Source organism: Neomonachus schauinslandi, chromosome 8 (assembly GCF_002201575.2).
Source record: "Neomonachus schauinslandi chromosome 8, ASM220157v2, whole genome shotgun sequence".
NCBI classification, from domain to species: domain Eukaryota; kingdom Metazoa; phylum Chordata; class Mammalia; order Carnivora; family Phocidae; genus Neomonachus; species Neomonachus schauinslandi.
Genome location: NC_058410.1, coordinates 111,899,291 through 111,917,520, shown reverse-complemented (window position 1 = coordinate 111,917,520; position 18,230 = coordinate 111,899,291). Strand labels below are relative to the sequence as shown.

The following is an 18,230-nucleotide window of genomic DNA, read 5'->3' as shown; positions in this document are numbered from 1 at the left end:
ATTTTTACTGCACTTTTAAAAATGAAATATGTGATCTGTGCAAAAGAAAATATGTATGTATGTCATAAAGCATAATGCACACTTGTGAACATACTACACAACTTTACCAACACTGTTAAATATAATAAATTCTTAATTATATGTATCTATTCATAGGATAAGGAATTATTTCAAATATTAACAGTTTTCATTTTGGGGGGTTGGATTATCAGTGATCTTTGGTTTTCGCTTAAATGCTTATGTTCTTTTTCTAAATTCTGTACAGGGTCATGTGTTCTCAAAACTAGAAAATATCATTAAACATTATTCATTGAAAGGAGAGAAAAATTTAAGCTGGTTTCTTCCCAACTCCATTTCATTGGAAAGAAACTTCTGAAAGTGTCTGCCACCTGTTACCTGCTCAGTGACAAGTCATGACTGGGTACACAGGATGACATTATCTACCAGTTGTAGGTAATACAGTATGATAGAGTTCCTGAGAAATGACAGGTTGGCAGTTACAGGAATTGTGGATGCCCTTTCTTCCAGATGGTGTTTGAATGACCTTTACAAAACACATTTTTGAAATCTACTTAGGTTTTTATGTTTTATGCCTTTAGGAGAAGGGGATTCATTTCTCCATTTAACAAATATTGGGTGCCTATTAAGTACCAAACATGAGTGACCAAGAGGGTCATTTGCTAAAAGAAAACAGGAAGAGGGACTGATTTAATTTGGATGGTCAGGTGAAACCTACTGAGGGGGTTTCAACCAGGACCTGAGTGACAAGAAAGAGCTATTCTTACTGTGATTTAAGGGTAGAGGAAACAGCATGGGCAAGAGCTCTACAGCACATTCTAGGAAAAGAAAAAAGGCCAGTGTGGTTGGAATGTAGTAAATGAGGGGAGCAAAATGGTAAGAAAGAAGAGGGGGAGGTAGGCAGAGTGAGACCGTGAGGGAACTTTATGGTTTTGGAAAGGTGTTTGAATTTTGTATTAAATGCAATAGGAGGGGCGCCTGGGTGGCTCAGTTGGTTAAGCGACTGCCTTCGGCTCAGGTCATGATCCTGGAGTCCCAGGATCGAGTCCCGCATAGGGCTCCCTGCTCGGCAGGGAGTCTGCTTCTCCTTCTGACCCTCCCCCCGTCATGCTCTCTCTCTCTCATTCTCGCTCTCAAATAAATAAATAAAATCTTTAAAAAAAAAAATGCAATAGGAAATTGTTGGATGGCATTAAGCAAGAAATAAAAATAATTTATTATTTATTTTTTTAAAGATAGAGCAAGTGAGAGAGTGAGCACGAGCAGGGGGAAGGGCAGAGGGAGAGGGAGAAGCAGGGTCCCCTGCTGAGCAGGGAGCCCAGATGCAGGGCTTGATCCCAGGATCATGACCCAAGCTGAAGGCAGACGCTTAACCGACTGAGCCACCCCAGGCACCCCAGCACGATCTAATTTAGTTTTGAAAGATTCCTCATTGCTTTGTGGAAAATCTTTATAAGCGGTCAAGAGTGGGAATGGGGAGACCAGTAAAAAGTCATTTACAGTGGCCCAGCTGTGAGGTAACGGTGGCCAGAGTGGAAGCATTGACAGAGGAGAGAAGTAGATAGATTTGAGGTCTGTTTGGAATTAGACGCAATGGGTTTTGCTGAGTATTGTGTATGAGAGACTATAGGAAAGAGAGAGATCAAAGTTGGTTTCTAGGATTTTGACTTGAGCAACTGGAAAGAAGGTGTTACCATTTATAAAGGTGGACAAGATGCATCAGGCAAGTTTGGGAGTATTGGAAGTTCCAGTTTGAAATGTTGGCTCTGAGCTGCATATTGAATTGTCAAATAGGCAGTTAAATATGTGAGTTTGGAGCAAGTTGAAGAGGTTTGGGATGAGGGTGAATATTTGTGAGTCTTTAGTGTATAGATAGAATATTTAAAGCCAGGGAGAAGTGGAGGTAATGAGGACTGAGCCCTGGGATCTCCAGATGAAGGTCTTGACTGTGGAGGAGGAACCAGCAAAGGTGGCCAAAAGAGAGCAGTTAGGTGAGAAAAACTAGGGTTGGGCGGTAAATTTGATCTAGAATCTGAACAAGAAGACAAAGTAAAGAGTTTTAAGAGGGATGCTTCTGGATGAATGCAGTTGAGTGGGGGAGGGAGTGAGAGGAGATCAGAGACCCAACTCTGTGTATTTGTTTTGTGAGGCTGCTGTAACAAATTACCACAAATTGGATGACTCAAAACAACAGAGATTTATTCTTTTAAAGTTCTGGAGGCTGGAAGTCCAAAATCTGGCAGGGCTGCCTTCTCTCTGTGGGGTTCTAGGGGGAGAATCCATTCCTTGCTTCTTCCAACTTCTGCTAGCTTTCCCAGCATTCCTGGGTTTGGACATTCCTACAGTCCCTACCTCCATTTTGATACCACCTTCTCTTCTGTGCATCTCTCCAAACTCTCTGTGCCCTTTCTCAGAAACACTTGTATCATTTAGGCTCCCCTGGATAATACAGGGTAAACTCAAAATCTTTAATTTGTCTGCAAAGACCTTGTTTTCCAGATAAAATAAATTCCAGGGATTAGGATTTGATCTCTTTGGGTGGCCATTATTCAAGCTACTAGTCCTTGGTTTTAGAAACATGGTAGCCTTTGGAGATCTCTATAAGAGCAGTTTCTTTGGAGCAGTGGGACATAAGAGAATCCTATTTACCTTTCATGTTTGCTGTCACATAGAGAACTCTATTGTCTGTTTCAAGACTGCAAGACTCCTTTCTATGGGCAATCAGTAGTTGTATGCCTGTGGTTAGCTTCAAGTTTTACATGTTGAACATGAGAAAGGAGAGAAGGTCTCAGAAGCGTCTGCCAGTTCTTTCAAGTTGTGAGTTACTGAACTATGTGATCCAAGTTGGCATTACCAGTGGCCATTATTTCTCTAGCCAAAAGCTGGCTTATTTTAGATTTCATACATCTCTGTTTTGATTAATAATATCAGTAGCTGTATTATTTCTTTCATAACCTGATTGATAAGCACATTGCTGGGAAATTCCTATTCAGAAAGTGGAGTGGATGTCAGTAAGATTTAGGTATAGTGGGTATTTTAAATAAATTATCTGAAGGGAGAAAAGGGGATGCAGAGAAAAAGGCTATTTTGCCATTTTTTTTCTTATCAGCTTTGTGAAACACAGATGGTAAAACTGCACACTTGGTGCCGAGCTGCCCTCATTGGTTCTCTGCACGCTTCGCATAATTCCTGCTGGACAATGGGAAGCATCAGAAGTGATCACAAGTTACCTCTTGCTCTCTGTGCTACTGCATGGACAAAAGATAGGGACCACATCTGGAAGAGGCTTGCTTTCCTGGGGGGGGGAGGATTTCTAGTAACAAAGAAATTCCTTCATCCTCAGTTCTCTTTCAGTTGGAACTGAAATAACTGGCAGCCTACAGTTGCTTCCCTGTGTGTATATATATTTGGAGGGGAGGGCAGGTATTGGGCTTCCTCCTGATGAAAGGCTGTGCTTTCTCAGGGAGCTTACTTGATTACCGTACATTAAATCTGTACTTGTGGGACCATTTTCCTAAATTACCAGAGTGCTGACTCAGGGTTTATGTGTACCCTTCAGCTTCTGTATTGGGGGCAGAGACCCTAGTATGGCATGGTGAAAAGAACACAGGTTTTGGAGTTAGCAGACCAGGTTCATCCACTTACTTGCTATGTAATCTTTGGCAAATTATATACACTCTGGAAGCTTTCCTCATTTGGTAAAATGGGGTTGAAGGCATCTGGTATGCTTACCACATACTAGCCATGTAATAAAAGTTAGATTCCACAATTATAATAACATCTTTTTGTCTCTTTATTAATTTTTATTCATTTATTGATACTCAGAATTTCCTTACTGCCTTTGATGTCTTTGTATTAAGCAGAATCCTTAAAGAGATTCACCTGTTAACATAGCATCTCTTTTGGGGAAAGGGAAGCAATGGGCCCCCACCTCCTACCCCCCTCCCCAATTTTGTCACTATGACAATTACTTGCCTTTAGGTCTTGGGTTCCAGTACATTGGAAAACAACCATAGCCGTCAGGGAATACTCCTGAGGGAGGCTTTCATTAATTGTAGAATTTACTAGGGAGAGCAGAAGAAAGTTGGCTTGTTCTATATAGGAGCACCTCTGGGCAAAGACAAGGAGGGGAGTTGCTGAGGAATGAGGCTGTAAATAGGTCAGCTTATCCAACATAGAGTATTCTAGGAGGTTTGGGGAAGAAAGCTATAGGAATGAGTCCACTTGGGAGAGGATCAGGAACGGAAGCAGCAATGAGAAGAACTTAATAGAAAAGTTACTGATTGCCCACCATGTTGTGCCTGCGCTGCTTTGTAGTGCAAGGTGCTGTGTTATGCTGTGAACAAAGGATGGCCTTTGACTACTGGGTATTTACCCCTAAGATACAAATGTAGTGATCCGAAGGGGCACGTGCACCCCAACGTTTATAGCAGCAATGTCCACAATAGCCAAACCATGGAAAGAGCCATGATGTCTGTCAACAGATGAATGGATAAAGAAGATGTGGTGTGTGTACAGACAGACAGACAGACAGACAGACACACACACACACACACACACACACACACACACACTTGAATATTATGCAGCCATCAAAAAGAATGAAATCTTGCCATTTGCAACAACATGGATGGAGCTAGAGGGTGTTATGCTAAGTGAAATAAGTCAGTCAGAGAAAGACAAATATCATATGATCTCACTGATATGAGGAATTTGAGAAACAAGACAGAGGATCATAGGGGAAGGGAGGGAAAAATGAAACAAGATGAAACCAGAGAGGGAGACAAACCATAAGAGACTCTTAATCTCAGGAAACAAACTGAGGGTTGCTGGAGTGGAGGGGGGTGGGAGGGGACAGGATGGCTGGGTGATGGACATTGGGGAGGGTATGTAATATGGTGAGCACTGTGAATTATGTAAGACTGATGAATCACCGACCTGTATCCCTGAAACAAATAATACATTATATATTAATAATAATAATAATAAAAAAAGGATGGTCTTTGGCCAGGGTCATGCATTTCCTCTGCAGTTCCCCAGCTCTGTGACCTTGGGCGAACTGCTTGCCTGTCAAATGGAGATAAGACTGTCCTTGATTTCCTAAGATCCCTCAATTTAATAACACCTAGGAGGAGGTGGTAGGAACATTTCCTCATTAATTTAGTCATCATTTGTAACCAATCATATGATGTTACCTGGTTGTAGAAATTTTAATGTGGTTTTTTTTTTTTAAGTGCATTTTAGAAGCAAAACAATATGGTAATACCCATCTCACGGATGGTGGAAAGATTAATAAGATAATGTATGTTAAGTGCCCATCAAAGTTAATATTCAGTGAATTGTAGCTATTATTAACAGATGAAAAGACATGAAAAATAATTTGATTGGGAACCTCTGAAGAACGAATTTTAAATAACAGGGTCATGATGTGACCAGGATCTGAAAATAGGACTAGAATGAAGGGAAAGAAGATGAGATAAAAATTCAAATAATGTTATGGAGATACATGAGTGTGTATCTGAGCAGAAAGTTTTACTCCTTTACAGACAAAATTTTCGTTGTCTGTAGTGATTGCGGTATATGTTCCAGTGTGAACAGAGGGAATGTGGTAATCTTGTGGGACAGAATGACTCCTGTGTCATCTTCTGGGCATGTTAGAGTAATTCTGAACTTGCTGCTACATTATTTCTGAATATTGCTAATCACAAAAAGTAAAGCATTTGTTAACACACTGATAACAAAGTGTGTGTTTGTTTTTGTTGTTTTGTTTTCATTTCCTTGTGGGAGAGGGTGGCTGATTAGGGACTTAGCACTAGGTAATTAGTTCAGTTGCCTGGCCAGGAGATTCTTACATTTCAAACATCTTTATGTTTTCATTAGAGTAATACTGAATTTTTAGCTCTTCTTTCTTTTTTTTCTTTTTTTTTTGCCCCAGGTCCAGCAAGACTATGAACCTCTGTTCCAAATGCTTTGCTGGTAAGTGCAGAAAAGGGTTTTTTATTTATTTTATTTTTTCTTCTTTTGATTGTTTTTAAGACGATCTAAATTATTTGGCCTTCCTTTGTGTTTATGCATGGGGTTTTGTTTTCTTTGCTTGTGTGTGAAAGTAGTTTCTCCTTACCAAGATGCTTCATATATTTGCCTAGGACTATTGAAACAGCCTTCCCTGAGTGAAATGAAATCGTCTGTGTACTTGCACCCAACAAACTTTACATAGCGTACAGTTGTGGGCATATAGTGGAACTGTAAAAACTTGTGTTGTAATAGGGTAATAACATGTTTATGTCTGAACTTGACTTGAAATATTAGTAGTGAATATTGTTTTTACCAGTGAGAATACAAGAGAAAGGGTATTTTCATGTAGGAGTCAGGAAGAGAATCATGTTGAATTAGCCCTAGAATCCAGTCCCTTATTGAAATCACCTTGGGTAAATCACTTAATCTCTTTGGACCTTAGAGTCATCATTTATAACATGAAGTGCTTGGGCTTGATGTTTGCCAAGGGCCTTTTCCAGCCCCCAACTGCTGATTGGTTGACTCCTTAAATTATGACTCCTTCATGAACTTAAACCTTCATTTTTTAAAAAGAATTTTATGTCTAATGATTTCATATAAAATAACTGAGTCTTTACTGAGATATGTTTAACCTTCCTTTTCTATTCATTTTGTCAAGAATAAAGCTGGACACTACTTGAAGTGCTAAGGACAGATTTTAATCAGGAATATATAGCAATAGGGAAGAGTTCAGTTTGAACTGAACACAACTTCAGTTTGTGCAGAGGTAACTGGGTATTTTAAATGGAGAATGAGGGAGTAGGGAGGGATGCTAGCTTGGCTCAGTAGAGTCAGGGAAGTAAAAAAATTATAAAGGGCTTCTCAGTGTAAATGATGAATAGGTTGGTTGTGTCTACTAGCTGACTGTCCTGGCAGTTAGGATTCTGTCTTTCTACTGAGACTGAGCCTGAGGCCCTACCATCCCTTTTAAAATAATGGCTTTCATGTCCTTGAAATAGGGACTCCTGAGATGTAGGAGATGCATATGCATCTCAAAGGGACAGAGGAAGGATTCACAGTTGCAAATCCTTTTTAGTAAATGGTCTAAGGAGGGGGTGGTCGGAGGCCTTGCAGACCGGTGTTACAGCTAGAAAAACCTTATATTCTTTTGGCAGCCTTGAGCGTTCTCAGGCAGGCACTTTTAAGAGGGGCTAAGGTCATCCTAGGGATGGGGCCTTGAGTTGTTAGAAAATGTGTTAGTGTTTGTTTAAATATTTTAATGATTGGGGAAAGGGTAGAAGAAACCATCTGTGTTAAGAGTCTGTAGTTTTTATAGGTCAAGGTTGAGTCCTAGTTGAGAAGAGGGCTCAGAAGAGCCTAGCTAGAGATTGGTCAAGGAGAGAATCTTTGTCAGATTTCACTATTCATTATGCTATTTGGGCAAGAAAATAATCATATTTAGGCTTTAGTCCTTTACATTTTTGCCTAATCTAGGGAATAGGTGGGAGGGAGTTGGGGGAGTTGGGGAAGGTGGCAGTTTGTATCTGTTAAAGTTTGGAATTTGTCAAATACTTTAGGTCTTTAAAAGGAAAAAAAATATTGGTAAGTTTGGTTTTTATCCAACTTTTAACAGTATGTCTGCCATTAAATGAATGTATTCTGCTGTTTTACTCTGCATGTCTACAATTACAGATATGAAGAAATGCTTCCTTACTGGTGAGAGTTTAAGTTTTATAGTAAAGATGAAAGCAGTGAGACAAAATGTATATTAGATTGATGACTGTCTCCATATGGAGCTAGTTTCCCCTTATAATTCAGTAAAGTGTGGCTGTGGGAGAAGGCCAGGCCCTTTGAGTTAAGGGGCTCACATCAACTACTCAAAAGAACTGTCTCGTGTCCCTAATAAATATAAAATTTAAAAAATGACCAGTGAAGACAGTTTAGCTGTGGTCTTTGTATTTCTTTGTACTTGCTGTAGTTTGATTTTTTTATAGTAATAATTATTTATTGTTTCTCTGGTGATCTGTGTCCATTTACTCTTTATACAGCTTTGTCATTTTTGCTTTTTGCTTTCAAAAATATTAAGAGGGTATTTTCAAGTGTGTAAAGAAAATACTCCCTTTTCCCCTATTTATCTTCATCCCCATATTCTTAATTTCCTCAACATCATTTGAAAGGAATGACTAGTAACATTTGCTTGTGGAAGTAACATCTGGGGTTCTTTTTGCAATACACAAGTCATTGAACTCTACAGATATATTTGTGGGTTTTGTTCCTGTATGGAAATAGAGTATAGAAATACACTGTTGCAGCATTAGGTATGAGATGTATAGGACAACATGAAGATTATTTTGGCCAAAACCACTGTGATTTTAAATACTCTTTTAAAGTATACTATAAAGTATACAATGTGCTTTTAAAAGATGGAAAAATCACTTTAGAAACAGCTGCTGTGTCCCATTAGGTTAGGTATTTTTCAAGATTGCTTTTCAGAATAAATCTACGTGGTGAAAAAGTGAGTTTGTTGTAACTTGTTTACATAAAATTGAAATGAGTAAAGACATGTTTAAAATCTTGTTGGGATAGTAGAGTACTAGGTGAGGAACTGTGGGTGCTAGTTTATAGCTAATTTTGATAACTGTTTGCCTCTGATGAAATATTCTATCAAATGGTGAGCATATGCCCCAGTAACTCCTATCACTGCAGATTATTTTCCCTTTTCTTTATAAAAGATTCCTGGGCTGTTTGAAGTTAGAGAAAGGAAATGAGTATATGGGCACTGAAAGTTACTAAAAAACCACTGAATTGTTAATTTTGCCAGTAAATTGTATACCAAATAATAGTGTTTCTCCATATTTTTGTCTGTATCAGCCATTTGCATGAATGTAGAATACCAGCCTGGCTGGATTTGCTGTTCCTAACAGCTTGCAGCTTAACCAACATTCCTCTCTGAAATGGGAGGATATTTTCATTTTTATTTTTTGGCATCTTGAATCCTGGTTTGGCCTGGCTGAAATAATATTAGGCCATTTGGAAGTATGTCTCTCCCTCCCCCCCTCCCCCCCATGTGCAATATGCTACTTGCTTAACCTTTAAGTGCCTTTGACTTGAAGACCCTTATCATCCAAGATGTTCTTGTGCCAGAATCACAAGGATATTTAAAGGAAGTATTCTCATATGTGGAATTTAAGAAACAAAACAGAGGATCAAGGGGAAGAGAGGAAAAAATAAAACAAGAAGAAATCACAGAGAGAGCCAAACCATAAGAGACTCTTAATCAGAGGAAACAAACTGAGGGTTGCTGGAGGGGAGTTGGGTGGGAGGATGGGGTAACTGGGTGATGGGCATTAAGGAGGGCGCGTGATGTAATGAGCACTTGGTATTATATAAGGGTGATGAATCACTGACCTCTGTCTCTGAAACTGATAATACATTATGTGTTAATTAATTGAATTTAAATTTAAAAAAAGTAAAAAAAAAAAATAAATCAACTATTCTGGGGAGTCACCAAAAAATGATTCACTCTAATATTATGATTTGAGGTACAGTGGATTGAAAGTGCTCTTCTAGATTCTCTTTATCTGAGGTTATTATGTGGTCTTAAAAAAAAAAACCAGGAAAAGTTATTTTTATTACAGTATATATTTTTTCCATTCCCATAAGTGTTTGCTGTTTTTCTACTTAATTGTCAACCCCCCTTTTACATGTTTAGTATTTTCTTTCCTTAAATCACAATTCTCTGTGTTTTTTCTTGGAAACATGTTCTCTTAAAGACTATCTGTGAGCAGAAGCAAGAAACACCTGCAGTTTGGATAAGGAATTCTCCCACCTTTGAGTTGATATATTATCATTCCCAGTTGAGAGTGTTAACTATTTTTATATTACCTCTAAAGAAAGGATAAGATTTGCAATTTATTTGAAGTTACAGAAAGAATGTCTAAACTATTGAAAAGGATGATATTTAAGCATCCTTGAACATAAAGTCATCAGTTCATCTTGCTACAGATCTTTCTAATTTTTAAAGCTATTTGAGCATCTTTTTTGGTCCACTGTTAGCTTTTCTACCCCCTTGATAATATTCTAAAATAATATTCTTTCATGCTGTCTTTTTCTTTTATTAAATATTTTTACATTGTATAGCTTTCCTAAAAGAATCAGTAAGTGTCTATAATAGAAAGCCACAAAATTTCATGACATGGTATTTATAGTTATGGTGAATAAACACTTTTTTGGCATCTTTTTAAAAGAGATTTATTTATTTTTTTATAAATAAGAGAGAGCGCGCATGCACGAGTGTGTGTGAATGTGGGGAGGGGGCAGAGAGAGAGAGAGAGAATCCTAAAGCAGGCTTCCCACTGAGTGTAGAGCTCAACATGAGGCTCTGTCTCACGACCCAAGAGATCATAACCTGAGCCTAAACCAAGAGTCAGATGCTCAATGGACTGAGCCACCCAGGCGCCCCTGAACCAGTACTTTTTAGTGTAGTTTTCAAATTGGGTGTTGTGGTTCATTAGTGGTTAGAGAAATCAGTGTAATGGGTCACGATTGCATTTGATTAATTAAGATTTATTTATTTATTTTAGTGGGGAGGGGCAGAGCGAGAGAATCTTTAAGTAGACTCCCCACTGAGTACACTGAGTACAGAGTCTGACATGGGGCTCGATCTCATGACTCGTGAGATCATGACCTGAGCTGAAACCGAGAGTCAGATGCTCAACCGACTGAGCCACCCAGAGGCCTCATGATTGCATTTTAAAAAATTGAGCAGGATAGAAAATAATCAGTGCACTGCAGACATTAAGGGCAAGTACTGTTTTTGTGAAACCTTTGTTTGAGTTATATATATAAATGAGAATAATGTATTACTGGGGTTATGATTTAAAACCATGGTGGTTTGAAAACCAATGAATTGCAGAAATTGACTGGAAAGTCATCGAGTTATTTGGGATCCTATTTTCTTTGGAAAATAGGACAATATTTCTTTTCTGTCTTTAGGCAAAGGATTAACCAGTTGATTTTTTTGTGACCTTTGTCTATTCTGAACTCTTAAATAGTTTGAAGTATATGATTTTCTGTGGGAAAGCATGAACTAATAAACCTGATTGCTGCTCTGTTAAAGTATATATGAAAAGTCAAGCATAGCCTCTGTAGTCTTGCTTTTTACAAAGGTAGAAATGATATTGGCTATGGTATTCTTATTTTCTGTTTGAGTTCAAACCCAATTTAGATACTAACTGGTCTTTGATATTTTGGGACATTTAGTACCTCATTCACAAAGACCTCTTATATTACCATATTAGCAGTGCTTTTCACAGAATGGTTTTGCTAAATGAAAGTATGGTTGAGAGAAATACCAAATGGGATGATCACAAGTGGGGAAGACAGAAATTTTTAAAGAACTGACTGTAGTAACTCCTTTAGCAGTGTGGCATTATCTCCACCACCCTTAGACATGCTTACTGTAGAGGAGTGTGGTGACTAGGAAGTTGGTATAATGTATACGCCATTTTATACTTTATAAGGGAGTGAGTCTGAAGATATGTCCCAGGGGGCAGAAGATTCTCTGAGTAGCACTGATGATAGATGCTATCAGAAGACAAACTTAACATGTGCTCAGTGTAAAAAGAACCAGTAGGTCCTGTATGTATTTAATGTTTAATAATTTTCAGCAATTTCCTTTAAAAACTGACACTGACACTAAAATGTTTATTATTTATAGACTGACAAAAGTACTTCATTGAGAAATTGAAGTAAGCAATTTATTTAAAGTGTAGACATGAATTGAATATATTGTTCCACTTAAGATATATGCTAGTTCATGATTCATACAAGATGGGATAAATAAGGAAAGATAATTATTCGCAATACAAGAAGCTGCTGTTTTTTTACATTACAGACTAGTTCTCTTAAAAGGGAATACTTTTAATAAAAAGCAGAAACAGACTCATAAATACAAAGAACCAACTGGTGGTTGCCAGAGGGGAGGCAGTAGGGGTTCAGGCAAAATGGGTAAAGGGGAGTGGAAGGTACAGGCTTCCAGGTATGAAATGAGTAACTCATGAGGATGAAAGGTACTACATAGGGAATGTAGTCAATGATATGCATGCTACACTTGTGGTGAGCACAGCATAACATACAGACTTGTCTAATCACTATGTTTTACACCTGAAACTAATGTAACATTGTGTGTCAAGTATACTTCAGTTAATAAAAAATAAAAAGGGAATACTTCTGATGCATTACTATGTCGATTTACAGAAAGGGACAAGAATAGAAGAACTAAAGTATAAGAGATCTCTTGTCAGTTGAAGATGAATTAAAACTACAGATAAACATTTCTTAAATTATAAGCTAATGGTGCAGTTATTTAATTTTCTGAAAATTAGGTTTTTTTAAAGATTATTTGAGGGAGTGAGCGAGCGAGAGAGAGCACACTCCAGTAGGGGGAGCAGCAGAGGCAGATGGAGAAGCAGCCTCCCCACCCTGAGCGGGAGCCCTACGCAGATGCGGGGCTGGATCCCAGGACCCCGGAATCATGGCCTGAGAGGAAGGCAGACGCTTAATGGACAGAGCCATCCAGGCGCCCCTGAAAATTAGTTTCAGTGTAACTTTTCAAATATATTTATTTCTGGGCGCCTGGGTGGCTCAGTTGGTTAAGCGACTGCCTTCGGCTCAGGTCATGATCCTGGAGTCCCGGGATCGAGTCCCGCATCGGGCTCCCTGCTCGGCGGGGAGTCTGCTTCTCCCTCTCCCACTCCCCGTTTGTGTTCCCTCTCTCGCTGTGTCTTTCTGTCAAATAAATAAATAAAATCTTTAAAAAAAATATATATATATTTATTTCTTAGTCAGAAGATGGTTATCTTTGTCTCATGTGGTTATTTGTGCTTGTGTCTCATTATTGGTAAAGAATATTACAATAAATAAAATGATACATGTCATGTAAGCATCACATTCTAACATGACTCTAGAGCTAGGTGGTACTTAGTTTTGTAGATTCTGTTTTCAGGTACCTGTTCAAACTGATACTTTGGAGAGAAAATATTGTTACAGTTAATACATTTCTGTTATTAGCTTTTGTCAGCTGGGAGAAAACTATTCTGTATAGTACTTTGATGTTCACTTTTATTATTTCTCAATATTGTCATATAGTTATTGTTTTCAATTCAAAATGGACTTTGGGGAGGCTTTAAGTGTTTGAAATGGCCAGTATTCAAGCAGGGTTTCATTTTCCTCATTGCTGCATACTTTGTATCCAATTTGAAATTATCAAACTTGTTCATTGCTGTCAAATTTTCTACCTAAATCAAAAATTATTACTGAATAATAGAGTTCCCTAATTTATGCTCTTAACATGTTTGTTTGGGATTTTTGTTTTCCCTTTAAAAAATAACATAGGGACATTAATTAAATGCTGATTGATAAGACTACGAAGCAGTATCTGTGGTATCCTGTTTTTAATTAGACTACACATAATTTATTTTTATTCAAATATAGTTGACACACAATGTTACATTAGTTTCAGGTGTGCAGTACAGTAATTCCACAAGTCTATATGTTACGCTGTGCTCACCATAAGTATAACTATCATCTCTCACCATACAGTACTATTACAATATCATTGACTGTGTTTCCTATGCAGTACCTTACATCTCTGTGACTTATTCCGTACCTAGAAGCTTGTATGTCCCACTTTCCTTCACTCATTTTGCTCATACCCCTCCCTTTCCTCTGGCAACCACCAGTGTGTTCTGTGTATTTATGGCTCTGTTTCTGCTTTTTTGTCTGTTTATTTTGCTTTTTAGATTCCACATATAAGTGAAATCATGCAGTATTTGTCTTTCTCCTGACTTCTTTTTTTTAAGAAAATGTACAAAATTATCTATATATTTACATGGCATATCTATGTACAACCTGGCTGGCACAGTTGAGGAAACTATACAAGGGTGTTCCACATTTTCCCCTCCCCACATGGACTTTAATTTTTTTTTTTTAAAGATTTTATTTATTTATTTGACAGAGACACAGCGAGAAAGGGAACACAAGCGGGGAGTGGGAGAGGGAGAAGCAGGCTTCCCGCTGAGCAGGGAGCCCGATGTGGGGCTCGATCCCAGGACCCTGGGATCATGACCTGAGCCGAAGGCAGCTGCTTAACGACTGAGCCACCCAGGTGCCCCACCCCCCCCCCACATGGACTTTAGACTAAGGAAGGCAGCATGAGGAAATGGAGCAAGAAACACAAAAGTTATATACAACTACAAGTGACAGTGAAGGAATCTGTGGGCCAGGGAATCCAGGGATCCTGTTCTTTCTATTCCTTCCTCACCAGCTTTCTCCTATCCAATCTGAGTGATAGCCTGACAAGTGAATGGCCAGTCAGGAAAGAAGTATATACACTGGCCATCACCCTGCATGCGCATCAGCAAGTTCATGGTCCTTCTCATCTGGCCAAATGGCATATCAGAATTTGTGAGGTGAGAGGTCAAGAGAGGATTACAGAATCTTGCCCTCTTGAACAGTTAGGTCTCACTCTGGCCCTCTCTGTCCTAACTAGCAGTGGGGTTCAGGCCAAACTAGTGATAAGTAGACTGAAGGTGCTGGCCACCTGCACCCCTTTCCTCCACCTGCTCACGGATTCGTATTGCTGCCTCTCCTCATCCCATAGGAGTCAAGTTACTGAGCTCTAGGAAGGCAGAGATTTCTCAATGCTCCTTTTCTCTCTCTCTGACCACCTCCTCCCCTGCCCCCCCAAAGGTGAATCATCTCCTAAGAACCTGCTGCTTCAGCCCTGCCATAGTACCAAGGCCTGGAGACTGGCTCAGTTTGTCCCTTTTCTTCTTAACAATACATCTGGCATCTGACTACATGTGAAATGTGGGATTTTACCACAAGCGTGTGACTGAGCATGTGTCCTTAGGCCCACAGCTTTTTAGCAGCAAGGGCCAGGAAAGTGGGTGGGGGCAAGATGCTTCCATAGAAGCTAGCTTCTTAAAACTTTTTCCTTGACCCTTAAGACCATGATACTTCTGGGGCCCTCTTGCCTGAATTTATAACTCTCAAATCTCAATTCCTCTCTTTCCATGTAGTCCTAAAATGGTTCCCATAGGTAGGCTCACCCATAGGCCTTCCTTACTTAGTTTTACAATGAGTACCATAGATTTTTTAAAAAAGTTGTTTTTTTTTTTTTTAAGATTTTATTTATTTGAGAGAAAGAGTGAGTGAGTGAGAGAGAGAGAGCTCATGAGCAGGGGGAAAGGGAGAAGCAGGCTCCCCACTGAGCAGGGAGCCCGATACGGGACTCGATCCCAGGACCCTGATATCATAACCTGAGCCGAAGGCAGCCGCTTAACAGACTGAGCTGCCCAGGCGCCCCGAGTATCATAGATTTTTTTTCAGCTGGCAGTTATATGATTTTTAAAATAGAATCAATCTTACCTATCTCAGCTCAATCCTTACGAATCTCAGCTCTTTTACAGATGAGGAAATAGAAATCCATAGAGGTTAAATGACTTGACCAAGGTTACACATCAGTTCTGATGAGACAGAGTGCAACTAGAACCCAGATATCTTGACTCCAAACCCAGTGCTCTTTCCACTATCCCATGATACTTGCAGAAGCAGCATGCTGGAAGAGAAAGAGAAGGTGCCCGTTTCATTAAATGATGTTCTCCAGTCCTTTTTTTTTTTTTTTTTTTAAGATTTTATTTATTTATTTGACAGTGAGAGACATAGCGAGAGAGGGAACACAAGCAGGGGGAACGGGAGAGGGAGAAGCAGGCTTCCCGCGGAGCAGGGAGCCCAGTGCAGAGCTCGATCCCAGGACCCTGGGATCATGACCTGAGCCGAAGGCGGATGCTTAACGACTGAGCCACCCAGGCGCCCCGATGTTCTCCAGTCTTTATATTATTTATGAGCCAGGGCAAACTGTCAGAGACACTCACTGAGTAAGGGAGGTTAAGGGGGTATTTAGTTTTAGGCAAGCAGATCAGTTTTTCTTTTTGAGGATTCTTTAAACCTGCCATAATGGAAATATGATGCAATAGCAGCCTTAGGGAAAAAACACTTAGAAGCACAGAAAACAGATCTCATTCAATCTATTTGCCTTTTCCCAAGTATTTCAGTTTAGCCTCCAGATGTAAATCTACCATATTATTCCCAAGGCTTAGCCTAACCAGTTTTGGGATATTCTCTTCCAAAAGGAGAAATCACACCTTCCCTTTTGCAGACAAAAGAATGTTTGCAGCATTATCCAATCCTAGTCTCTTTATTTCTGGCCCCTACCTGGGCTGTAGTGAGGGTGTGGAAATCTTCAGTTTAACCAAAGAAATGACTCAAAGCCTTTTTTCAACCCAACATCACTTTCTCAGCAGCCCCCTTCAGAATTACAGTCATTTCTGACTAGCAAGGTGAGAAGATCTAACGGGGCGTTCGTTCCATCCCTGCCTATGATATATAAAAGTCCAGTGGGTGAGGAAGGGGAGAGAAGGGGGGTCCAGGTTACCCCACAGTTTGCTGGTGACAGATCTGTGGGCTGGGGATGTCATCACCATTCACCAGGTTCTTGTCTGGTCCTGCACTTGGGAGCTGCTTATTCTTCATCTTGGCTTTGACCATGTTGTAGTCTCTTGGGTCAAAGTATGTTTGCCTTTTCTGGAATCTGTTCGTGAGGAAGTCAGAGCCTCCAGGCTTTTGTCTTAGGCTTGGATATTTGGCCTTTAGCTTTGCTTCCTTGGCTCTCTCAGGGAGAATACCTTCTTTCTCCTGTGTGTCCTACATCTCCTCACCAGTCTTCTCTGCAGGATTCTCCTCTTCTTTTTTTTTTTTTTTAAGATTTTATTTATTTATTTGAGAGAGAATGAGAGAGAGCACATGAGAGGGGGGAGGGTCAGAGGGAGAAGCAGACTCCCTGCCGAGCAGGGAGCCCGATGCAGGACTCGATCCCGGGACTCCAGGATCATGACCTGAGCCGAAGGCAGTCGCTTAACCAACTGAGCCACCCAGGCGCCTGGATTCTCCTCTTCTTGTTTCTGGGACATGGTGGGACCAGGACTGTGGAGTGTAGGAGGCTTGGGAAGTCAACCAGAGAAGGGAAGGGGGAGGGGAAACGGGAACAACCTGTGCTGCTGCTTTGACTCCTGTCACTAGGGTTCCTCAGTCAAAATGGTGGCCCTTGCCTCTGACTTCTTCCTTCCCTCCCTCCCTCCTTATTTTTCCTTCCCTCCCTCCCTTCTTTCAATTTAATTTAATTTAATTTATTATTTATTTATTAGAGAGAGAGCGAGAAAGGGAGAGCACGAGCAGGGGGGTGAGGGAGAAGCAAGCTTCCCACTGATCACGGACCCCAACACAGGGCTCAACACAGGACCCTGGGATCATGCCCCGAGCCAAAGGCAGGTGCTTAACTGACTGAGCCACTCAGGCACCCTGCCTATGACTTATTTCACTTAGCACAATATCCTCTAGGTCTACCCATGTTGTCTCAGATGGCAAAGTCTTGTTCTTTTTTCTATGGCTGACTAATATGCCATTGTGTATAATAAACCACATCTTATTTATCCATTCATCTATTGCCAGACATTTAGGCTGCTACCATATCTTGGCTATTAAATAATGCTGCAATAAAGATAGGGTTGCATATATGTTTTATGAATTAGTATTCTAGCTTTCTTTGGGTAAATACCCATAACTACACAAAATTTATATGTATATAGTTGCATGGGATAAAGCTGAAAGAGAAGGTACGTGAAAATTTAGTTTTGGTAGTCTCAGAGGGGGAGTATTTGGGGGGATTTTAATTTTAATTTTATTTATCTGTACGTTCAGACTTTTATTAATGTAATTATAAAAAATGTTACAGATATTTTAAAAGGAAAGTGCGTACTACTTATGTCAGACACATTCCAGAAGTGGTTAATTTCTTTCTGAAATGAGCAAACTAGAATTGGCCATAGCTTGCAGCATTGGGAATCTAAATGTTGACATCCAAGTTCAGTTTTACAACAATGCAGGGTATAGGGTGGAATGGTAGATAAACCAAAATGCAAACATTTCTCTTCAAGGTGACTTGTTTTTCATGGTAATTTCCAGAACAGGGTAACAAATTCCTGTTTTATATCAAGTAAATTAAAGCATTTCCTCATGAACCTGCAACTCTCACGGTTTGGAGTTGAACTCTAATCTTTCTGCTTCCATCCTGTGTTAGAAGTTCAGAGTATAAATGG

At 39.7% G+C, this 18,230-nt stretch overlaps 1 protein-coding gene across 2 annotated transcripts in view; it reads left to right on the top strand.

Moving 5' to 3' along the window:
• The window catches only part of ZFAND3 (zinc finger AN1-type containing 3), a 337,499-nt gene that overhangs the window by 108,695 nt on the left and 210,574 nt on the right, over nt 1-18,230 (top strand). For both annotated transcript variants that reach the window (XM_021684705.2, XM_021684704.2), the window contains exon 2: nt 5,954-5,994. In XM_021684705.2, coding sequence (XP_021540380.1) covers nt 5,954-5,994 — 41 coding nt within the window. The remainder of the gene's footprint in view (nt 1-5,953; nt 5,995-18,230) is intronic.